The following is a 22852-nucleotide window of genomic DNA, read 5'->3' as shown; positions in this document are numbered from 1 at the left end:
ATAACCCATGATCACTTCATCTTCCTCTTCGTCTTCTAAAAACCAAAACAACACACCATGAAGTTCTGAGTTCTGGGCACTGTATAAAGGTTTGAAGGTTGAAAACGTTTTGTTCCGTGGAGTTCGCTGCGACTGTGATAGTTTTCTGTGATCGTTGTCGTTGACGGAAGCAGAAGGAGTTCATTGGGAGCACACGAAGGTACGTCTGAACTCGGAAAAAACAATGCTTTTCAACAAAAAAATATGTATCAATGTCTGTGTTTGTTGAAAACTTGATTTTGGGTTGATGAAAGTTTAAAGTTTTTCATTATCTGTTAGGGTTTATGTGGGTAGTCCCCTAATTTTTTTCATGCTCTGTTTTTAATGCAATTTTAGTTAGGTTAGTTGATGGGTGTTTCTGGTGTTTTGTATGTGATTGAATGTCAATTTTTGTTTTTGCATGTGTGAAATCTAATTGTTTGATTCTTGAATTTGGTTTTTTGCATAATGTAGATGGAGACTTTGATGGATATCATGTTCCATCATGGAGGGACATTTAAAAAAAATGATGATGGAATATTAGTGTACTCACCAGATAACAGAACTTGCTTAGGAGATTTAGATGAGGACATGTTGGATGTGTTCTTTGTAAGGAACTATTACAAGGAGCTTGGGTATGACAACATAATTCAGTGTTGGTGGCTGCCTCCGGGGAGGATCTTAGATGGTGGACTGAGGGCTCTTACATGTGATGGTGAGTTAAGAAAGATGTGTTTTGCTGCACAGAATAATGATAGAGTTGTTGATGTGTATTTTGAGCATGGGGTGTCTACACCAGAGGTGATTGCAGGGAAGGAAGTTGTACTATGGCTTGATGATACTTGTGAGGGAGACTTGGTGAGCAAGAAGAACACTAGTGAGGGTCCCAAAGCTGATGGCAACATTTCAAACCCAACTACAGAACCGAATCCCATCCCAAATGCAAACCCAAGTCCCAAAAACAATCCTATTCCAACCCCCCCCCCTGAAACCAACCCTGTCACTATTCCAAATCCCATTGATGATAACACAACCCCCAATCCAAATCCTGCTAGGGGTCATGACAAACCTATTCTAAAGCCCAATTCTGGATCAAAGCCCAAGCCAAAGTCAAAGCCCAACCCAACATCCATCTCCAAACCCAAACTGACTGAAAAGCCCATTCAGAAACCCATCCCAAGCCTGAAAACCAAGCTGAGAGAGACTACCAAGGCATGCTCCACAGCAAAAGGAAAAGACAAATAAAAAATGAAGTCCAAACCTCAGTTCTTACCTAAGAGAATTACAAGATCTCAAGCTGCTGGAACATATAGAAGGTCTGCTAATAAGGGCAAGGAAGCTCTTCATGTTGACTTAACTGTAAATGATGAATCCAGTGATGATGATAGTTCAGATGATAGTTCCTTTAAGCCAATCCAAGAAGACAGTTCTAGCAGCGAAGACAATGCAAGTATGTCCAAACTGAGAAATAGGAAACTAAAAGAAGTCAAGAGACGTGCATATGCTGCTGCTAAGACAAAAGAGAACATAATGCAACCAGATGATGCATTGGTTGAGGATGTGTCAGATGGAGAGGTAGACTTGGGGTTTGTGGGAACTCCAGGGATTGTTGATGTGTATGAAGCACTTGACCCAGGTGCAGAGTCTGATGGTGCTAATTCTTGGCACTCAGAGGAGATGAAGACTCCTCCTAATTCAGAGGATGAGCTGCAATCTGATGAGGACTCAGACGAATTCCCAATCTTTAGAAATGGTGCAAGATTCGGTGAGCTACAACTACAAGTGGGGATGAAATTCAACACCAAGTATGAGTTCAGAGAGGCTGTAAGAGAGTATACTATCCAAGAGGAGAGGAGAATTAAGTTCAAGAAAAATGACAATATTAGATGCAGGGCTGTATGCAAGGTGAAAGAGTGTGCATGGGTTGTGTATGCCTCAAGGGACTGTGATGACTCATGTTGGCAGATCAAAACTTTCAATGATGATCATACTTGTGCAAGGGAGAACACTAACAGGGTTGCTAATAGGGCTTGGCTTGCTAGTAAATTAGTGAAAAAGGTAAGAAAATACCCCAATTTCAAGCAATGTGAGGCTGCTGTGTACTTCAGGACAAAGTGTGACCTTATGCTGAATAGAAATTCCATTGCAAGGGCACTGGCAGATGCAAGGAATGTAGTATATGGGGATGAGAGGGCACAATATGCAAAGCTAAGGGACTATGCTGAAACTTTACTGAAGACGAATCCTGGATCTACGGTTCAGATCTGTGTCGAACCTCAACCAAACGGAGAGGTCATATTTGATAAGATGTACGTCTGTTTGCATGGTTGCAAGATGGGATTCAAAGCAGGTTGTCGCCCCTTGATTAGGCTTGATGGGGCATTTCTGAAGACACAATTTGGAGGTCAGATCTTGGCTGCTGTAGCACAAGATGCCAATCATCACATTTACGTGATTGCCTGGGCTATAGTTGAAATAGAGAATACGGACACTTGGAAATGGTTCTTGGAACTGCTTCATGCTGATCTTGGAGACTACAAGACTAACGGATGGTGCTTTATTTCTGATATGCAGAAGGTAATGTTACCTTTCATATGCCTTTAACAATCTATGAGACTCTGGATTTATAATGAACTGTCTTGGAATATTGGTTGTTACATATGGCTGGATTTTGTATGCATGAGGTTGCTTCTGGATAATATGCATAGTTAATTATGTAGCTATAGCAGTAAGGATGAACCGTGCATTTTACACCTAAATTAAGGGACTAAATTGTATTGAAATGCGAAAGTCAGGGACTATATTAGGGTCATTAATGTAAACTCAGGGACTATTCTGTGGCACGATAAAAGTGTGTACATCACTTTTTTTGTTCTGACACATAGTGTACCAACCATATTTTGCAGGGTTTAATTCATGCTGTCCAGGAGGTGATGCCAAGAGTTCACCACTGTTTCTACGTTTGGCACCTCTGGAGGAACTTCAACAAACAATGGAAGGACCTTGAGTTGAGGGGACTGCTTTGGGAATGTGCCAGATCAAAAACATTCCAAGATTTCATTGATAATCTAAACAAGATTAAGAGGGTGAACGAGGAAGCTTGGGCATATCTCAACAAATGGCCTAGAGAGTCATGGACAAAGTCCCAGTTCAGCCATAGGCCAAAACTGGACAACATTTGCAACAACGCCTGTGAGGTTTTCAACGCAAGAATCAAAGAGGCCAGAAGCAAACCCATCATCACATTACTTGAGGAGGTGAGAATGTTTGTGATGAGAACTATTGCGAAGAATAAGGTAAAACTGGCAAATCATGTTGGCATACTCCCCCCCTGTAATTCAAAGTCGCCTAGATAAAATCAGAAAAGAATCAAAGAACTGGATGCCTATCTGGACTGGTGATGAAGACTATGAAAAATTCGAGGTTCATGGCCATCCAACAAACATGGTAGTGGATCTTGGAAAAAGACTATGCACTTGCCAGTTTTGGATGCTGACCGGTGACCTTTATCAATCTCTTTAACTTAATTATTAATATTTGTGTACTTTGATGACTGTGATTGTCTTACTTTGCATTTGTGTTACTAACTGTAGGCATTCCTTGTGTTCATGCCTGTGCTGCCCTTGCAAGGGTAAACAAGAGGCCGGAAGACTTTTGTCACCAACTGTATACTATGGAGGCATACAACAAGACTTATGCCCATCACATTAACCCTCTTCCTGGCCAATCATTGTGGGAGAAATCTATGTACACTCATCCACAGGCCCCTAACATTAGGAGGAGGCCTGGAGCTCTGACAAAAAAAAGGAGAAAGGATGTTAATGAGGGGAACAGTGGTAACAAGAAAGCCAAACCAAGTGGAAGTTTGAAAAGGGTTTTGAAGCCATTCACATGTAGGTATTGTGAGGTAAAAGGGCATACTAAGAGAGGGTGCTCAAAGAAGAGACTTGATGAAGTTGCTGCTGCTGTTGCAGCTGCAAAGGCTGCTGCAGATAAAGCCAAATCAAAGGCTGCTTCAGAGGCTGGCCCTGAACCTCATACTGCTGCTTCTGCTACTCAGGCTGGCCCTCAACCTCAAACTGCTACTTCTGCTTCAAATCTTGGCCCTCAACCTCATACTGTTGCTGCACCAGTTGATAAACCTCCTGCTGTGGAGATTGAGATATCACAACCAAACTACGAAGGATCACAGGTAATACAGTTCTTGACATCACAACATAGCAAAATATATTTTTGTTGTTTTCTGGGCTCATGTGTTGAGCTATTTTCCTACTGTAGGACATAGCAAGATCTACTGCACCTGCACCATCAAAGCCGGAGAAGTTTCCCACCAAAAGGAGGAGCTCACCACCACCTCAATCCATTCATGTGGATCCAATGCAAGGAGCCAGTGAGGCAACATCTTCTAGATTGGCCAATTTTATGAAGTTTGTTCCAACTCCCGGTTTCAGAGCACCAAGAAAAAAGAACAATTCATGACTTTGACATCAGGATGTTTAGGACAATACTTGATTGTTTTGTTAAAAGCAGTTAATAGATAGTAGCTTTGTGTAGGTTGCTTGTCAAAACTTTTGTATTGCCAGCCTTGATATATTAGTTGTGGCACTTCTTTTGTTCCTTTAATGTAATGTTTGCTAATGTTTGCAACTCAAACATGTTAATGTTTGCAACTCAGATATGTTTATCTTTGCTACTCAGATGATCTATAATTATTTCTCTTTATGATAACTAGTCTATCAAAAACAGGGCATAATATAACTGAAGATAAAAAACCAACTCCTATTTTCATTCATCCATGAACACATTACATACAACATAACATTGTCAGAACTTCAAAGTCATAACCAATACAACAACTACAACGAACAACACCACTATGCCTAAGAATTGTATCATACATTTTTGGGTCCTCACTTCAGCTTCCAATTTTCCAATCCTCCAGGCTAAATTGACTCTCACTTGCTCATTGTCAACTACAGTTGCATCCACTCTTCCTTCATGTTCCTCTTCTTCTGCTACATCATCAGCCCAGAGAAAAAATCCACACCATATTTTTTCCCTAGTCTGAATATGAGATATGATAAGAAGTAAAGAACAGAAAATCACTAAACAATTTTTGTCACCAAAAACTCACATTGTAATTTGGACAACCGAAGAAGGGCTTATCTGGGTTGGTATTTGTTCCGGACCAACGAAGCACAGGCCGGCAGCCGCATCCACAGCGGTCAGGCACCCGCGACGGTCTGGTCCGACTCCGCGTTCTCGTCGTCGATCGTGTAGAGCTTCCCTGACCCTGGCTCGGACGCCCAATCATGGTTTTCGTTTCACTTCCACGAGTCACAAAAAGGAAGCATGAGAAGAACGTTGCTGGGCAGAGACAAGAAGAACGTTGCTGGTAAAACTAGGTATAGGGACCAAATTGGGTCAAAAAGTTTCAATTACCACCTCAGCTAGCCGTTATCTACGCCAGCGTGGCATCTCAGCGCCGTTATCTACGCCAGCGTGGCATCTCAGTGCCATGTCACTGCCGGCGGCAGTCAATTTGGCCGGAGATGTGAGGAGGGACGACCCTGGTGCAATTTTAACAAAGTCGGGGACAGAAATGGTACAATTGGTAAGTCAGGGATTAAATTGGTGCAAATCGTGAATCTCAGGGACCACTTTGGGGTTTAACTCGTCAAAATATTGAGTTAATGAATTATGTTAATAAATTTTACATAGTCGTCCAATCACATCTGTTCTTTTAAATGACCCATTCACACAATTGTAGTTATTTTTGCTGATATGTAATTACGTAATTAGATATAAGTGTAAAAACTAGTTTATATTACCAGTGCATCAAAATTAAATTCATATTTTGAAATCAAAAGAAAAATTTTTAGATATTATTCATTTTTTTCTTGAAAAATAACAAACTTTATCCTCATGATATTGATATCGAGGGCGTAAAATATAGACAATTGAAGTTGTTGTACATATATAACTCAAATTATGTTGTCAAGTTTCATTCAAGGCTTCCCTTTGTAGCCCCACGGGTTGTTCTTTGCCCAATTCCATTGGTCCCTGCACATCTCCTCTACGCCATATTTTGCCCTGAATGTAAGAGTAAAATAATAACAAACCAAGAGCGTAAATGGAAAGGTAACTGCGAGTTGTTTAGTGCAATGATGCTAATCTTTTAAATATAATTATCTCAGCCAATAAACACAACCTGGATAGTTACCAATTTGACCATGTTTGTTACTTGTAAAAGATATAAGATAAAGATTGCAATTGACTACTTACTTCCAACCAAGTTCTTTCTCAGCCTTCGCTGTAGATGCATATACCTCAGTAGCATCTCCCGGCCTTCTTGGACACAATTTTATGGGAATTTTCTGAAAGATTAAACATCCAATGGAAAATGAGAAACCTGTGAGTGCGATCCAATGAATTCATTCATTTGAATATTCATGAATGTATGTGGGGAAGTCCCACAATTACCTTGCCAGAAGCTTTTTCAAATGCTGCAACCATTTCAAGCACAGATGTACCTTGGCCAGTTCCCAGGTTGTAAGCAGTACAGCCTGAGTACAAATTTATTTACATCAGTATACAAAAATGCAAAACAATCGATCTATAAATAACAAAACACTTGAAATGTCAACAGTACTGCAGGGAAAAACAATATGTAAGGGAAGAAAAGGGGGACAAGGTGACCTATGTTATCCGATGTGAACAGCTTTCTCAAGGCAGCAATGTGGCCATCAGCTAAGTCCATCACATGGATATAGTCCCGTACCTAAATTCGTATATGGAAAAAGAAAGAAGGGTTAAGCTTTTTCAGGGAAAATACATATATCTCTCCCATGTAATTTGGTTTTATCACTATTAATTGCTTCTATTTACGCTTGTCCAGTTTGTGAAGAAAAATTATTCTTATTCTTGTTACAATATTATAACATGAAAAAGAAGTTGCAACGTTTGTGTGAATTTTACGAACCGCAGAGCCATCCTTTGTGGGATAATCATGACCGTATACATTAAGTTCGGGCAGCCTTCCAACAGCAACTTGTTGAATGTAAGGCATGAGGTTATTTGGGATACCCCTGGGATCTTCACCCAGTCTACCACTTTCATGGGCTCCAACTGGATTGAAGTATCTCAGTAAAATGATCTTCCACTCTGGCTCAGCCTTTTGGATATCTCGAGCAATTTCTTCAAGGAAAACCTACAATTAATTTATTAAGTTCAAGAGAGCAAACAATTAGGCCTAAAACAAAAAGTACGCATTTTCAACTCAGTAGTTTATAATTAATATTATGTAGCTAATACAGTAACTACCTTGGTCCGTCCATAGGGATTCATAGCCTGTAACTTGAAATCCTCCATGCAAGGTATCTTTTCAGGTTGGCCATAAACAGTTGCAGATGATGAGAAAACCATCTGTCCAAGAGAATACACATGCTAAGTAATAATCTTTGGTACCACAAGATCCAAAGAAGATATTAAACAGAAACCATCCCAGTTATTAGGGGCCTAAACCATTTGCAATCGCTTATATTTTAATTCAAAAACGGTGAAAGATTAGAAAATAGAGATAAACAAGTGATCAAGTTGAGCGTTCAGGAGTTTATGTTAAAATATAATAAATTTAAAACCGAACAAGTAGTAACTAGTTTTGTTTGATTCCAAGAAATGATTTGAATGATCCAACTAACCAAACTAAATTCTATTAATATTTGAGTAAAGTGATAAGTAAACCCCGGATAATTTATACTTCGGAAAAATTAGTCCCTAAAGAAAAAAAAAAGTACTAATAAAGTCCTCCAGGATAGGAGATGTGAAGACACTACCTCTAAATTAGCCCCTATGATTAACGTAGAAGGTCTTAATTTTAAAATAATTTGTCTGCGTTTGCTATCGTGGAAGCCTTCATTAATACTTTTTTTTCTTTTCCTTTAGGAATTCATCTGTCTAAGATGTATTTGTCACTTTACTCTTAATTTTTTATCTTCAGCTTCGTTTGATGAATCCAATCCCGACATTCCTATAAGTTTGATATACAATTCTCAAATATTATATGCAGAAACAGGGAAGGGAAGACCACATGTTATGAACCACTATTCATTGTTTCAGTTACACTCCAGCAAACAGATTCAAGATATCTTTGGCTTACATGAGGACATGAGGTTTAAATTGTGGATAAGACCATGTTTTAACGAAAATGACAACGAAATAATTGGCTAAGAAGAGACGAGAACCTAATACTTCATCACTTGGTACAGACGTACAGTGATATATGTATATAACTATATATATCTTCAATTATTGAAATCATTTTAAAAACATATTTTATTTTATTCTTTGAGCTTCTTTATATTGTTTCAAAGAATAAAAAAAGGTAAATTATTAAATTGGTCCCCTCCATTTTGGAATAATCTTGTTTTGGTTTTTTAAAGTTTAAAGTATTCTATTTATATTCAAATAATTTTATTTAGCTTCAGTATAATCGCACCGTGAGGTCAAAATTACACCCAAACTTAGGACACCAATTTAATACTTTACCCTAAAAACATAAAAAAAAACCCTAAACGGCCCCTGACAATTACCTCTAAAGACAAAGAGACATTTTACTTTTATGGGACTGATTAGCCCATATCTTAGTTTTTTTTTTTTTCCTGAACTAATCAATCCCATAAAAGTAAATTTTAGGAACTGGGTTGGTACTTTTTTGTCTTAGTCTTTTCGAGATAATTGTCACAGTCGGGTTAAGTATTCACTCAAAAAAAAATAATGCCGACTTTAATGATTCCTCTCCATCTTAATCCAAAGACTGACCTCACTTAGCTTGTATTCATTTCTATCCCAATTTGTTCCAAAGAAAATAGAAGACGCACCTTTTTGCAATTATACTTGGCCATAACTTCATATAGATTGATGGTTCCAACCAGATTGAAATCAAAATAGCGACGAGGCTTGGCAACGCTTTCTCCAACAGCTTTAAGAGCAGCAAAGTGGATAACAGCATCAAACCTGTTACATATGAAAAATGAAAAACAACGCTTCCACATATATTTTCGAAGAAAAACATCACAAAAACAGAGTCTGAATTCTAATGTTTCACTAACTTTGTTTTGGAGAAGAGTTTCTCCAAGTCATCCTTATTCCTGAGATCGCCCTGCGAAAAAGGAAGGAAAGGAAACATAAAAATTCAATTGAAGGCAACGCAGATTCAAAAAAAAGAGCGTTGCTCGAAGAAAACGATTGAAATTGGAACATACGAGGTTGAATTCGAGGTTCTGAGAGAGGTGAGGACCGACGAGCTCTCTGACCCGGTCAACAGCTTCCATGACGGAATTGTCGAGATTGTCAATGATTGAAACCCTAAAACCTCCCTTGAGGAGTTGAACCACAGTGTGAGTGCCGATGAAACCGGCACCACCGGTCACCAGTATCGTTTGATTGGACGACACCATAGTCTCTCGGAAAGAGAGAAGAAAGTGTTTTACTGTTTTGAGCGAACAGAGAGTGATTAATGAGAGCGATGGAAAAGAGAGAGAATGCGATTGAGGTGTGAGAAGGAGGAGTACGGGTTGTTTATAAAGGATAAGTAATGGGTACAGGAATCTTTAATGTGTGAAAAACAGTTTCTATTGTGTTCCCTGTATCCCTATTAATCCGTTTGATTAGTTTGGTTTGGCGCCTCTTTTTTCATCGTCTTTTCTTTTCTTTTCTGGTTTGTAATGCAATTCAGTTTAGGCTTTGCGGATTGGGTTTACACGTCAGGTCCCACTATTAAGTGCGATTCATTAATGAACTGGGACTACAATCACACTCCCATTCCCATTGGGATCGCTCAATTACAGCTGCACAACGCAAAAGCTTAGGATTACGTTAGATGTGTTGTGATAAGAATAAAAGTGGATATCTATTAAACGGTTCGATCTTTTTTATGATAAAAATCATGTTATTAAGAGAATTTTATTAAATGAGGGTTGAAAAATAAATATTTTATATATTTATAAATAGGATATGATTTGAGATTATATACACATGAATAATCAATAATAATTCCTTTTTTTTATATTGTTTATACACAATTTTTTTTTTTTCATATGTTACTAATATAATAATAGTTAATATATAAGTTACTTTTATTATTATAGTGAGATAATTATATTGGTAAATATTAATATTAGAGTCTTTTTTTTATATCTTATTTATTTATTTATTTATTTTACAACACGTTATCAGCACGAGACTCTGATCAAATTTTAGAAAGACTCGAGGTAATAAATTTTCATTATGTCGAAGTTCTCTCATCTTGAATTTAATGCTCTTGATATATCTAGAAACAATTATTTATCATAGATACTAGATGCTGAAATCCATTTTGATTCAATGGATCTTGAAGATACTATTAAGGCTGAAAATAATGTATTCCAAAAGGATAAAGCCAAGGCCATTGAAAAATGAATATCTTACAATAAAAGATCCTGCAGATCTATGGGAAGACCTTGAAGAAAGGTATAATCATAAAATGACGGTGATACTTCCTCAAACCTGATATGAATGGACGCACTTGCGTCAACAGGATTTTAAATCCATAAATGATAAATGAATATAATTCAGCAATGTTTCGAATCACCTCACGAATGAAATTATATGGGGAAAGGATATCTAATAATGATATGTTAGAGAAAACTTTCTCGACCTTCTATGCCTCGAATGTGCTCCTGCAGCAGCAATATCGATAAAAAGGATTTAAAAAGTATTTTGAGTTAATTTCTTGACATTTTGTTGCTCGATGAATTACTTTTAAGGAATCATGAAGTGCGTCCAGTTGGCGCCGTCCCATTTCCTGAAGCAAATGCGGCAAATCATTACCCCCGAAGAGGTATGTGGCAAGGTTTTGGTAGCAAAAAAAATTATGGAAGGAAAAAGAATTATATTCACAAGAAATGATCTCACCAGAAGTGGGATAAAGAAAGAAACAATGGGCAAAAATAAATCAATTGAGGATCCTGAAGAAAATATTAGCTATTTAATCAATGATGGAATAGTTTAATACGTGAATTTGTTAAGTATTCATGTAAATAAATAATAAACTTTTTGTTAAGTTTTATTTTTATGCATCTGAATTTCAAATATGATATTTATGAATTTCAAAATTATTGAATGTGTATTTCTACTCATTTTATTATTATTTATCTTTGAAAAAAATGGCAAGGATATATAATGAGGATGTATGCCTTGTGGATAGTGCAAGTTCGCACACGATTCTTAAAAGTAATATATATTTTACCCATCTTGTGCTAAAAGAAGAATATGTTAATACTATTATTGGCTCAGGCAATGTGATAGAAGGCTCCAGAAGAGCTATAATTTTGTTTCCTGGAGGAACAAAATTCATAATAAATAATGCATTATTGTCTACTAAGTCTCTAAGAAACTTATTGAGTTTCAAAGATATTCGTAGAAATGGATATCATATTGAGACAATGAATGAGGAAAATTATGAGTACTTGTATATCACAACCCATGATTCAAATAAAAATGTTATATTAGAAAAGTTACCCTCACTTTCATCTGAGTTGTATTATACTAGAATTAGTACAATAAAATTAGTTATCCTCAATTAGGTTTTTTCTCATTGGGTTCTTTTTGACAAGGTTTTTAATGAGTCAGTTCCCAAAGGATATTCTACTCTTTTTCCTTCACTAGAGTTTTTTTCCATTGGTTTTTCTTTAGTAAGGTTTTAACGAGGCAATAATCCTAAACGGACATCCAAGAGGGAGTGTTGTGATAAGAACAAAAGTGGATGTCCATTGAACGGATCAACCTTTTCCATGATAAAAATTATGTTACCAAGAGAATCTCATTAAATGAAGGTTGAAAAATAAGCACTTCATGCATGTATAAATAAGACATAATCTGACGCCATATACACATGAACAATCAACTCTCTCTCTCTCACACACAAAACTTTTCTCTTCTCTCTTTTATACGTTACTAATATAATAGTAGTAAATATATAAGCTACTTCTATTATCATAATGAGATAATTATATTGGTGAATATTAATATTAGAGTTTTCTTCTTATATCTTATTTATTTATTTATTTTACAACAAGATGCGCAATTATTGAAAAATATATAAAACTAAAAATAAGTTTTTATTATCACATAAAGGATAAATAAATAAATTTGATTTAGATAAATCTTTTTTATAGAATATTCTCTTTTTAATTTTATTCTTAGATAAATTTTAAAATTGAGACACTTTATTATACAGAATAAAGTTATATAAAAAGAAAATATAAATTTTTTTTATAGTTATTTTTTATTATATTATTATTATTATTCAAAGTATGACCCTAGTTTCTCAAGTAATATTTCATTCCATAAGAAGAAAGATTTATAAATTTACATCTTTATCTTATAATTATTATTTATAATAAGAAAAAATATATTATTTATTCGTTGGATTAATTGTGATGTTAGTTGATTCTGGTGATAGTGTTGATTTTGTTTGCGTTATTAGAAATTATAATCACTACAACATTTTGGGTCTATGGCCATGGTTTTTTTTGTCACGGTAAAAAACCGTGACCATAGACCCTCTATAGTCACGGTTTTTTACCGTAACAAAAAAAAAGCTATGGTCATGGTTTTTAGGAAAAAGGTGACTATATAGTACCTATGGTCACAGTTTTTTAAAACAAGGTGGCCTAAAGGAGTCTATGGTCACGATTTTAGGGGGTGACCTAAAGGGGTCTATGGTCACGGTTTTGGAGGGTGACCTAAAAGGGTTTATGGTCACGGTTTTGGGGTGACCTAAAAAGATCTATGGTCACGGTTTTTCAAAAAATGATGACCTAAAACGGTCTATGATCACGATTTTGGGGGTGACCTAAAGGGGTCTATGGTCACGGTTTTAGGGATGATCTAAAGGGGTCTATAGTCACAGTTTTTCGAAAGAATGACCTAAAAAGGACTATAGTCACAGTTTTGGGGGTGACCTAAAAGGGTCTATGGTCACGGTTTTGGGAGGTAACCTAAAAGGGTCTATAGTCACAGTTTTGGGAGGTGGCCTAAAGAGGTCTATGGTCACAGTTTTTGGGGGTGACCTAAAAGGGGTCTATGGTCACGATTTTTTGAAAGGGTGACCTAAAAGGGGGTATGGTCACGGTTTTTATATATTTTTTATAATTTTAAATATTTTATATATTAAAATTTTTAAACTAATAAAAATTTTATATGATTTACTTTAAATATTAAAATTTTAAATCTAATTTAATAAATAAAAAATTAAGTTGAATACTATTAATTTTAAATTAAAAATTATTTAAGACTTAAAACTAATTATTAAATTGACAAATAAATATTATATTTTTATAATAATTTAAATAAATTATGGTTAATTTTTAATTACTATTCTACCTTCTAATTTTATTAAAATTTCTAAACTACTCTAGTCCTAACCCTAATTCTAATTACTATTCAAAAATATTTTTGTAACTAAATCAGATTTTGATCATCTAAATATAAATTAATTAAGATTCTTATATATATATTTTTATAATTTTGGGTATTTTATATATTTAAAATTTAAAAATTTTAATAATTAAAAACTAATGATAATTTATATGATTTATTTTAAAATATTTTTAGTGGAGTATATTTAATTTAAAATTATTATTCTATCCATCAATTTTATCAAAATATCTATTCTATCCAAATTTTTTTATAAAATTCTTAATTTCTAACTCTAATTCCCAAATTAAAAATCACAAACCCTAACCCTAAACCCCCAAACCCCTAATTTCCCAAAATACAAATCCTCAACCCCCCTCTTCACGGTAACACACGCACACACCCATGGAAACGCAGAGAGAGAGAGGGGGAAAACGGAGAAGGAAAGAGAGGGAGGAGGAATGAGATGGCACCGACGGAGCTGGCAGCCGCCGTCGCAATCAATGCTCGCAAGAAAGAGAGGGAGAGTGAGGGCAATCGAGCTGAGAAGAAGCAGAGAGTGAGAAGACACGAAGAGGAGGAGCCATCCCGCACCGCCACTGCGTCGTCGTCACTATCACGTGATGGAGGAGGAAGCCGTTGTCGTCGCCATCGAGTACGAGGGAAAGAGAGAGGTTGGCAGTGGAGTGAGAGGGAGATAGAGACAGGCGTGATCGAGAAGGAAGCTCGCGACAGAGATGAGAGGGATCGTCGCCATCACCGCTGGTGTGGTCGGAGTTGCCGTCATCCTCGATTGAAGGTGTCGTCGTCGTAGTGGAAGAAACCCAAAGAGAGAGATGAACAAGGCCCGAAGAGAGTGAGCGTCGCTCCTCCGCTGTTTCTGCTCAGCGTCGCTACCGCCGGAGTTCATCTCTGCCGCCACCATTGGAGATAAACCCAGTTGTTCTCTTACTGCCGGAGGTATTGTTGTCACTGTTCTGCCTCAATTATGTATTGTTACTGTTGTTGGCTCAAGTACTTTGGTAATATATACAACTATCTCTTCAAGTACTTTATATTGTTTTATGTGTCATATACTATGATGTGGATGTGTGTTGTATAGTGTGTACTAGCTATTATATGTGTGATGTATATATGTTTTAATGATATGTTTTATTTTTCCTAAGTTGAAGAAGAATAAATGTAGGTGTTTTTGTCTAATGTGACTTTACTTTGCATGTTAATGAAGCAGATGCTGAGCTTTCAAATGTTTAAGTGGCTGAAACAAAAGTTCTCGAGCATTGAGAAGAAAGAATAGCAATACCAGAAACAATCTATCCTGGCAAAGTCTAAATTGTATTGCTCTCACGCCTGTGGAACAATTTTGTTAATAGTGTCTACTTAGTGTTAGTGTATATATCATTGTATAAAACTAAGATTGAGACAAATGTATTTACTCAACTATATTGATATATTAGCTGGTTACTTTAATCACAACTTATCTTAATTGTTGATTATCATTTATTTTTAAATTTATTTTGTGATCATCATCATTTTGGGATGTGATTATGCTTTAAAAAAAAATTAAATCTCATAAAACAAAATAGGTTTTGGTCACGGTAAAAGCCGTGACCATAGATAAGGCTATGGTCACGGTTTTGTGGGGTGACCATAGATAAGCTATAGTCACGGTTTTAAGGTGGGGGTGATCATAGAAGCTATGGTCACAGTTTTAAGGAGGGGTGACCATAGAGGCTATGGTCACGGTTTTAAGGTGGGATCTATGGTCACAGTTTTAAGGAGGGATGACCATAGAATCTATGGTCATGGCAAAAACCATGATTATAGATAAGGTTATGGTCACAGTTTTAAGGAGGGGTGACCATAGAGGCTATGGTCATGGTGAATAGATAAGACTATAGTCACGGTGAAAAAACGTGGCCTAAAGTATCAGAATTTGAAAATTGAAACCGTGACCATAAAAATCGCGACCTTAGATAAAAAAACCGTGACCATAGACCTATGGCCACAAGAGAATAGGCCACGGTAAAAAACTGTGATCATAGGTCCAAAACTGTGACCATAGATCTATGGTCACGATTTTTTACCGTGACTATAGGCCTTTTTTTTGTAGTGTAATGGGAGTTAGCAAATAAGTGTGTGTTTGGATTACAGTTTGTAAACGAGAGTTTGCATAGAATTGATTTTGCAAACTTGATTTTGATGAAAAGTAAGTTTGTGTTAACGTGATTTATGTTTGGCAATCTTTATATTAAAATGGATTATAGTAAAATAAATGTTGTTTGGATTTTGCTACTCAAAATCACTTTTAGGAAAAAAATTACTAAAAGAGACATCAATTTAAATAATATTTTATATTATTCTATCATTTTATTTTAGATATTTGAATAGATCTTAGTAATTTATTTTATAATAAAAATATTTATTATATAAATAAACATTATTATTTTATAATAATAAAATAATATCTATCTTTTGAGAAAAAAATATAATAAAAAATAAAATTATAAAAGAGAGTACGTACTATACATTCTATAATGTCAAACAAAAAGAAAATGTTCTATAATCTTTTTAGTATTTTATTACTCTTTAATTTATATCATTTTGGAATATACATTTTTATTATTTATAACTCTTTTGTTACTTATATTTAGTATATAATAAAAATAAAATAAAATACAATAAAAAATACAATAAAAAAAATTTTCATATCAAACATAGTATATAATAATTACAACCAACAACATGTATCATATGAACAAAAAAATTACAATAAGAAGTAAATAAAATTGATATGAATAAAACAAAATAAAATAAAAAATTTATACACAACATAAATATAGTACAATAAAGGATAGAAAAAAAGGAATTTATATAAATAAAAAATAATAAAAATTAATAAAAATAAGAATTTATATCAACAATAGTTGTCATATGAATAAAAAATTACAATAAAAATATAATAAAGCACTAAAAAAATAACATCAAAATACTAAAAAAATAACATAAAAAATATTTATCGTATAAATAAAAAAATACAATAAAAAATATAAAAATCAAAATATGAAAGAGAGTACTAAAAATAATAAAAAATAATTAAATTTTTTACCTTAGTAGTGATTGAAACAGATCTGAAAATTTTTAATAGAAAAAAAAAATTCAGAACAAAGAACATACACAACAAATGAACGAAGAACTACTGTGAAAGTTATGGTTACTTGCATCCTTTTTATAGAAGAGAATAGAGGGTAGGATTGGTAGAAAAGGAATAAATTTTTCACTTAATTCCTCCAACGGTAATCAACTTTCTCAACGTGAACGCAGAAGTAAGAAATTTTAGCTTCACGTGAACGTACGTTAAGAGGTGAAAGCACTTCTGAGTTTAGAGTTCTAACAAATTGCCAAGCATAAAAGTGGGACGTTCAAGACACTCAAACGGGCTTCTTTCTTCTCCAACGTGAACCCCAAACACACCCTAAAATGTTTGGGAATGATTGGGAGTAATAGTATTTTTCAATAGAAATTTTTGCTAAGGATATCTTTTAGCTTGAAATGTGGGTTAACGAGATGTTATTTGTGAGATGAATTGTATAGAAGCGATTAATCTTGTTACTATCACCAAGATAATTTTAAATTTATTGATCCATTAATGCTCAAAAATAAAGAATATCATGCATTAGAATTAATATGTTAACTTTGGTTTGATTATGAGAGATACAAATATAGTGACAAATACCATAACAAAAATAGTGATGAGATTATAATTTTATCATGTGAAGTTTTTTTTAAAATTTAAAAATAATTTTAAATAAAATTATCTTCTATTTAAATAATTTTTTTATTTAACTTATTTAAGTCACAAAAAATATTCGTTGGTGATGGGTTAAAAATTTTAATTGCTGACAAAACTGTTATTATATGATTGTGATCCGATGAAATCATGAAAAGAGAAGGGAGTCAGCGCAAAACAAAATAACAGAAGAACATGGGCATACATAATGAGTTGAGCAATTGACCGGCACAGCTGAATCCTTGCTGAAGATTCGAATATGAATATGTACGAGGTGACGTAATACGGCCAGCAAATGATATGGATAGGATAATCAATAGAAAGAAAATGGAACGGATAAACATTTTAATTAAATAAATACATATATTATTGGAATTAGTATAGACATAAAGATAATGGCATATCTGTAATGTGTCCCTACATGTGTTTTTAGCTTAGAAATGATGCGTATCGAATATCGGTTACCTTAGCCTATTCCCAAATCCCAAGAGATATTGTTCCGTGAACGAAAGCCTTTTCCCTTTGGAGAAAAACAATAACATCTAAGAAAACTTTGTATCTGTCTGCACTGTGTTTTCAGAGGTAAAAATAGGGCAACAAAGTAATTTACGTGATTTATAAGCATATAATAGGCTAACAGCGACTCCTATCAAAGCATGTATCTGATCTTGCAACGCTATATGAGACGACAAACCATGACATGTGAGGAAATAGGCCATATATACAGCATCTAATTATCCTCAGAAGAGGTGAACATGGCGCTAATTGGTAGGGACCATATTATTTGGTGAACATCACAGTGCTTTTTTGGTCAGGAACATCACAATGCTTGAGATAGGAAAGGAGAGGAACTTTTATGATTTTTTTTTTGGTCTGGACTTTAGCTGATTATTGCATTTGGTGGATTTATCTTAACCTTATTAACGGCCCATTTTCATAGAGAAGAATATTTTCTTTATCTGAATACAGAAGAATTCAACCTATGATGGAAGTTTTTTTTTTCCCTAAAGTCTATTCGGCTTAGCCCAAATGAATTTGATTATATATGATTTAGAAGAAAAAACGTTCTGACCAACAAAAAAGAAAAGAAAGGGTTTTTTTTGTTGGATTTAGGCATTGTCCAAAACCAACTCCCCACCCAACCCAATACTACAAATATTTCATCCTCAACTCCAATACATATTCCAAGAGGAGAAAGTATGAGGAGTCAATGGAATATAAGACTCATAGAATAGTATCTTCAGCCACTAATTTTTTTTTTAAATCGTTCTTACAAATTCGACTCTAAACAAGGAGAAAAACAAAGAATTTGTAATTCTTACAAAATTCACGAGTTTTTAGCCACAACAATTATAACTCAAAATACACCAAACATACACACTAAAATAATCCACACCAACCATGCAACACATCATTAAGATCATAAGAAAAGCATTGTACACAATTATTTATAACAAAAAAAAACTATTGAAATTATGGAGCGCTGCCAATGCAATCAAAATGAACACCACCATATTGCCATGAGCTTATTAGATTTAAGCATACCATTCACCTATGACATGCATGTCTCGGTCTAGCTATAGCCACTGCACCCAATTGTTATTATTGTCTCACTAGAAGGAAAAGAAGTTTGATGATGTAATTGGGGCTGCTTGGCCTCCTAGAGTTGTTTCTTCTGTGTAGTCTCTTTGTTTGGGCCTCTGTCCCCTCTGTTTAGAAAAAAAATAGATCAAACAAACAAGAAAGACTATGAAGGTGAGACTATTCTAAGTCATAGTTTACACTTTACACGGCATTGGATAGTGAATTAAACGAACGAAACTTCCCTGTCCAAAAAAAACGAATGAAACTTCCAAGCAATCTTTAATTCTAGAAGAGCTCGATGAAAAGGCATTGCGTCTCTATACTTTTATCCACTTTACTTGTTTTCAATTGAACAAGATATTTTACGTTTTATCTGTCCAAAATTATTTTTTTTTTTTGAGAATAATTTTTAGCTAGATATCTTTTCTTTTTTTTTCTTTCTTTAAAACAAATTAAAAAACCTCGTCTCGTGCGTCTATATTTTGAAGGGAAAACAAACTCGCATTGTGAAGACTGGCGTTTACATTTGTCATATTAATCATGCATATTTTGACTGATTACTTAGTGTGTGTTTGGATTTCAGTTTGTAAACGATAGTTTGTGTAAAATTGATTTTGCAAACTTGATTTTGATAAAAAAGTAAGTTTGTATTAAAGTGATTTATGTTTGGTAATCTTTATATCAAAATGGATTATAGTAAAGTAAATATTTGTTTAGATTACACTACTCAAAATTATTTTTAGATAAAAAATTACTAAAATAGACATCAACTTAAATAAACTTTTTATATTATTCTATCATTTTAATTTAGATATTTAAATAGATATTATTATTTAATTTTATAATAAAATTAATATTTACTTACTAAAATAAAAATAATATATAAAAATTGACAAAATATATTTTTATATCAAAAACAAAAATAATATATGAAAAATATATCAAATATATTTTATTAAATTATATTACTTATAATTCTTTTAATACTTTTGGTACTCTTTTATTTAATACTATTTTAAATTATAAATTTTAATTATTTATGATTTTATTCTTAGTTATAATTAGTTTTTATTTACTTTGTTCTTTTTAATGGAATCAATAATTTATATTATAATAAAATTATAATAATAAATTAATATACAAGAATTACACTTACAAATTTTAATAAAGTCAAATAAAAATATATTTTTTATACAAAATTAAAAGTAAAAATTTAATAAAAAAATATAGTTATATATTTGAAATATTTGAATACTAAAGAGACTACAAGCAAGGAAGTAAAGGATAGAATTGGTAAAACAAAATAAATTCAATCCTAAACGTTATTTTTTTAACGCAGAAGCTACAATTTCCAACTTCTTATGAACGTACGTTACGAACCTGAAATCACGTTGGCGGCCTTGGCGCGTTTAAAAAAAAAAAAGACATCCAAACAAAAAGAAGAAACGTTAAATGCACTCAAACGTGCTTCTCTTCCTTCTAACGCAAAACCAAATACAGTACTATTTGTTCATTTATACGTGTTGAGCGCACATGATTTGACCACGTCTGAAAATGTGTGTGTTTAGACTTTAGCCGTGTGCAGATTTTCCACATATAGTTGATCGTATCGCCGGTGAATAATTTGGTTGATTAATATTGCCATCTCTTCTTTTTTCAACGGTAATGCTGGAAAAATTAATAATAATATCACCATCCAAGATTCATTATAGAGCAACAATAAAATGTTCAACACACGAATTTCTCAGCCTTGGCTTTGGCTAAATTAAATAGTTTGCGATAATCACGGCAAAACTCCTTTCGTAAATATATAAATTCAACAGTTGATTAAATATGTATTTTATTATTGGAAATTAAAGTGAAGTACATTTTTATACACTAACTATGGTGGCCTATATGTTGAACTTTCCAATTACATTGCTTGTTGACTAGTCTATGATTTCATCATATTATCTTTCAAGAACACGGCATCGATCGTCACAAAAAAAAAATCCTATATATAAAGCACAACCCTCTTGCACTCAACTGAAACCAAACTCAACAATAATAATGGCCATAACCAAAACCCTCTCCATCTTCCTCGTCCTCGCCACCACATACCTCACTGCCGCCAGGGCAGCACAGTTTGACATAATCAACAAATGCTCCTACACCGTCTGGGGCGCCGCGGTGCCCACCGGAGGCGGCCGGCAGCTTAACTCTGGCGAAACATGGACCATTCAGGTTGCCGCCGGCACGACCGCAGCACGCATTTGGGCCCGAACAGGGTGCAGCTTCGACGGTTCAGGAAACGGACACTGCAACACCGGCGACTGCGGCGGTCGGCTCCAGTGCAGCGCATACGGCCAACCACCAAACACGCTGGCAGAATTCGCCCTAAACCAATACAACAACCTGGACTTCTACGACATATCCTTGGTGGATGGTTTCAACGTTCCGATGCAGTTCAGCCCCACCTCAAACGGGTGCACGCGCTCTATTAGCTGCACTGCCGACATCATTGGACAGTGCCCTAGCCAGCTGAAGACTAATGGCGGCTGCAACAACCCTTGCACTGTTTTCAAGACGGATCAGTATTGTTGCAATTCTGGTAGCTGCAGCGCCACTGATTATTCAAAATATTTTAAGACTAGGTGCCCTGACGCATACAGTTACCCTAAGGATGACCAGACAAGCACGTTTACTTGCCCCGGAGGAACCAACTACAAGGTTGTCTTTTGCCCTTAAAACCTCCCCTACACCGCCGCTAATTAATTATGTTAATTAGCACCTCCAAATAAAGGGCCCACTTTGTACGTCTTGGGCGTATATAAATCTCTGTCATTAACATAATAATTAACACATGGAGTGTTCTTAATAAATTATTCATGGTGACAATAAAAGATTAAGGCTGTCAGGCTGTGTGTACATTTTCATTGTCATTACAGTTAGTGTTATTGGCATCCTTCAGATAATTAATTTAAATTGGTCTAATAGTTAACTTTTTAATCCGTTTTAAGTAAGTGTTAGTTCGAATTATACAGTCCTTAAGCTAAGGACAAGCTCTTAAATGGATACTTTCTAATAAAATCGAAAGAATATATAAAGAGTATGCAAGGATAATAAAATTCTAAAAGAATAAGAAAAAAAGATAAGAAGAATATTATACTTTATATTTTTTTATTGATTGAATTGTATTATGAAGATAAAACTAAATATATATAGAGCATTGATCTAAGAAAGATAAAAGCAAGTAAAGATAAGATAATAACAACTAAAGATAAGATAAGATAAAATAATAAAAGACTAAAATTATAACTAAATTTATGTATTCTTTTGGGCTAAATTTGTGGGTGACTTCTTTATTGTTGTGATGGGCTAAGGTAAAAGAGCAGTTTAATACGCCCCCGCAAGCTGAATCCATAGCTTGGATAAATTCTGATGAAATTGTTGAGGAAGACGACGCGTCTGACGTGGTGACGCAGAGGGAGATGCATGCGGCGGAACTACAGCTGCCGACGGCAAAAATATAAAAGGAGATGCTGTGCTTGAGCAGCGATATTCAAAAGAAAAAAGAAAAAATAAGCGCGTAGAGCGCAATAAGATTGATCTTTAAAGGACGCGTATGGCGCAATAAGAGTGGTCTTCAAAGGATGCGTAGAGCGCGATAAAAAAAGAGGGCACATGGAGCGCAATAAGAGTGCATATAGAACTGCTAAAACAGATGCAGATTGAACTGCTGAAACAGAACGCAGACGCTGGAAGAAGGTGCAGGAAGAAGGCGCAGATAGGTCATAGTAACTATTCCATGAATGATAGTTGTTTCCTATTAGAACAGGTGTAACCAAGACTGATGTTGGATTTTTACTTGGATGGACGTAATAGAAAATGGTTGAATTTTGAGCTAAATTAAAAGATTGATTATTCATCGTGGGAGGAGGTTGAAAAAGAAGTAGGGTGATTTTTCACCGAAAAGATGATAGCTTATGTATCTTCTTCAAGGAGGATATCAAGGCTCTGATA

General features: G+C 34.6%; 3 protein-coding genes across 3 annotated transcripts; 2 read left to right on the top strand and 1 right to left on the bottom strand.

The window, feature by feature from the left end:
* The first annotated feature begins 1352 nt into the window (after positions 1 to 1352).
* On the top strand, positions 1353 to 4497 carry LOC148572197 (uncharacterized). Its single transcript, XM_088507402.1, has 3 exons — positions 1353 to 1703; positions 3730 to 4210; positions 4297 to 4497. Exons 1-3 carry the CDS (start codon positions 1471 to 1473, stop codon positions 4495 to 4497), a joined length of 915 nt encoding a protein of 304 aa, XP_088363528.1. The 5' UTR covers positions 1353 to 1470.
* A 1376-nt stretch (positions 4498 to 5873) lies between these two features.
* Positions 5874 to 9922, bottom strand: LOC107630824 (bifunctional UDP-glucose 4-epimerase and UDP-xylose 4-epimerase 1). The gene is made up of 9 exons (XM_016334075.3): positions 9282 to 9922; positions 9129 to 9178; positions 8898 to 9033; positions 7342 to 7443; positions 7001 to 7228; positions 6718 to 6799; positions 6502 to 6584; positions 6304 to 6395; positions 5874 to 6111 (listed from the first exon to the last, which is right to left on the bottom strand). The coding sequence occupies exons 1-9, from the start codon at positions 9474 to 9476 to the stop codon at positions 6027 to 6029; spliced, it is 1053 nt and encodes a 350-aa protein (XP_016189561.1). The 5' UTR covers positions 9477 to 9922; the 3' UTR covers positions 5874 to 6026.
* Positions 9923 to 20856: 10934 nt separating this feature from the next.
* On the top strand, positions 20857 to 21746 carry LOC107630823 (protein P21). Its single transcript, XM_016334074.3, has one exon. The coding sequence runs from the start codon at positions 20900 to 20902 to the stop codon at positions 21575 to 21577; it is 678 nt and encodes a 225-aa protein (XP_016189560.1). The 5' UTR covers positions 20857 to 20899; the 3' UTR covers positions 21578 to 21746.
* Positions 21747 to 22852: the final 1106 nt, after the last annotated feature.

This window comes from Arachis ipaensis, chromosome B3 (assembly GCF_059453495.1).
Source record: "Arachis ipaensis isolate K30076 ecotype BB chromosome B3, ASM5945349v1, whole genome shotgun sequence".
NCBI lineage: Eukaryota > Viridiplantae > Streptophyta > Magnoliopsida > Fabales > Fabaceae > Arachis > Arachis ipaensis.
The sequence above is the reverse complement of the archived record's forward strand: the minus strand, read 5'-3'. Positions and strand labels throughout refer to the sequence as shown.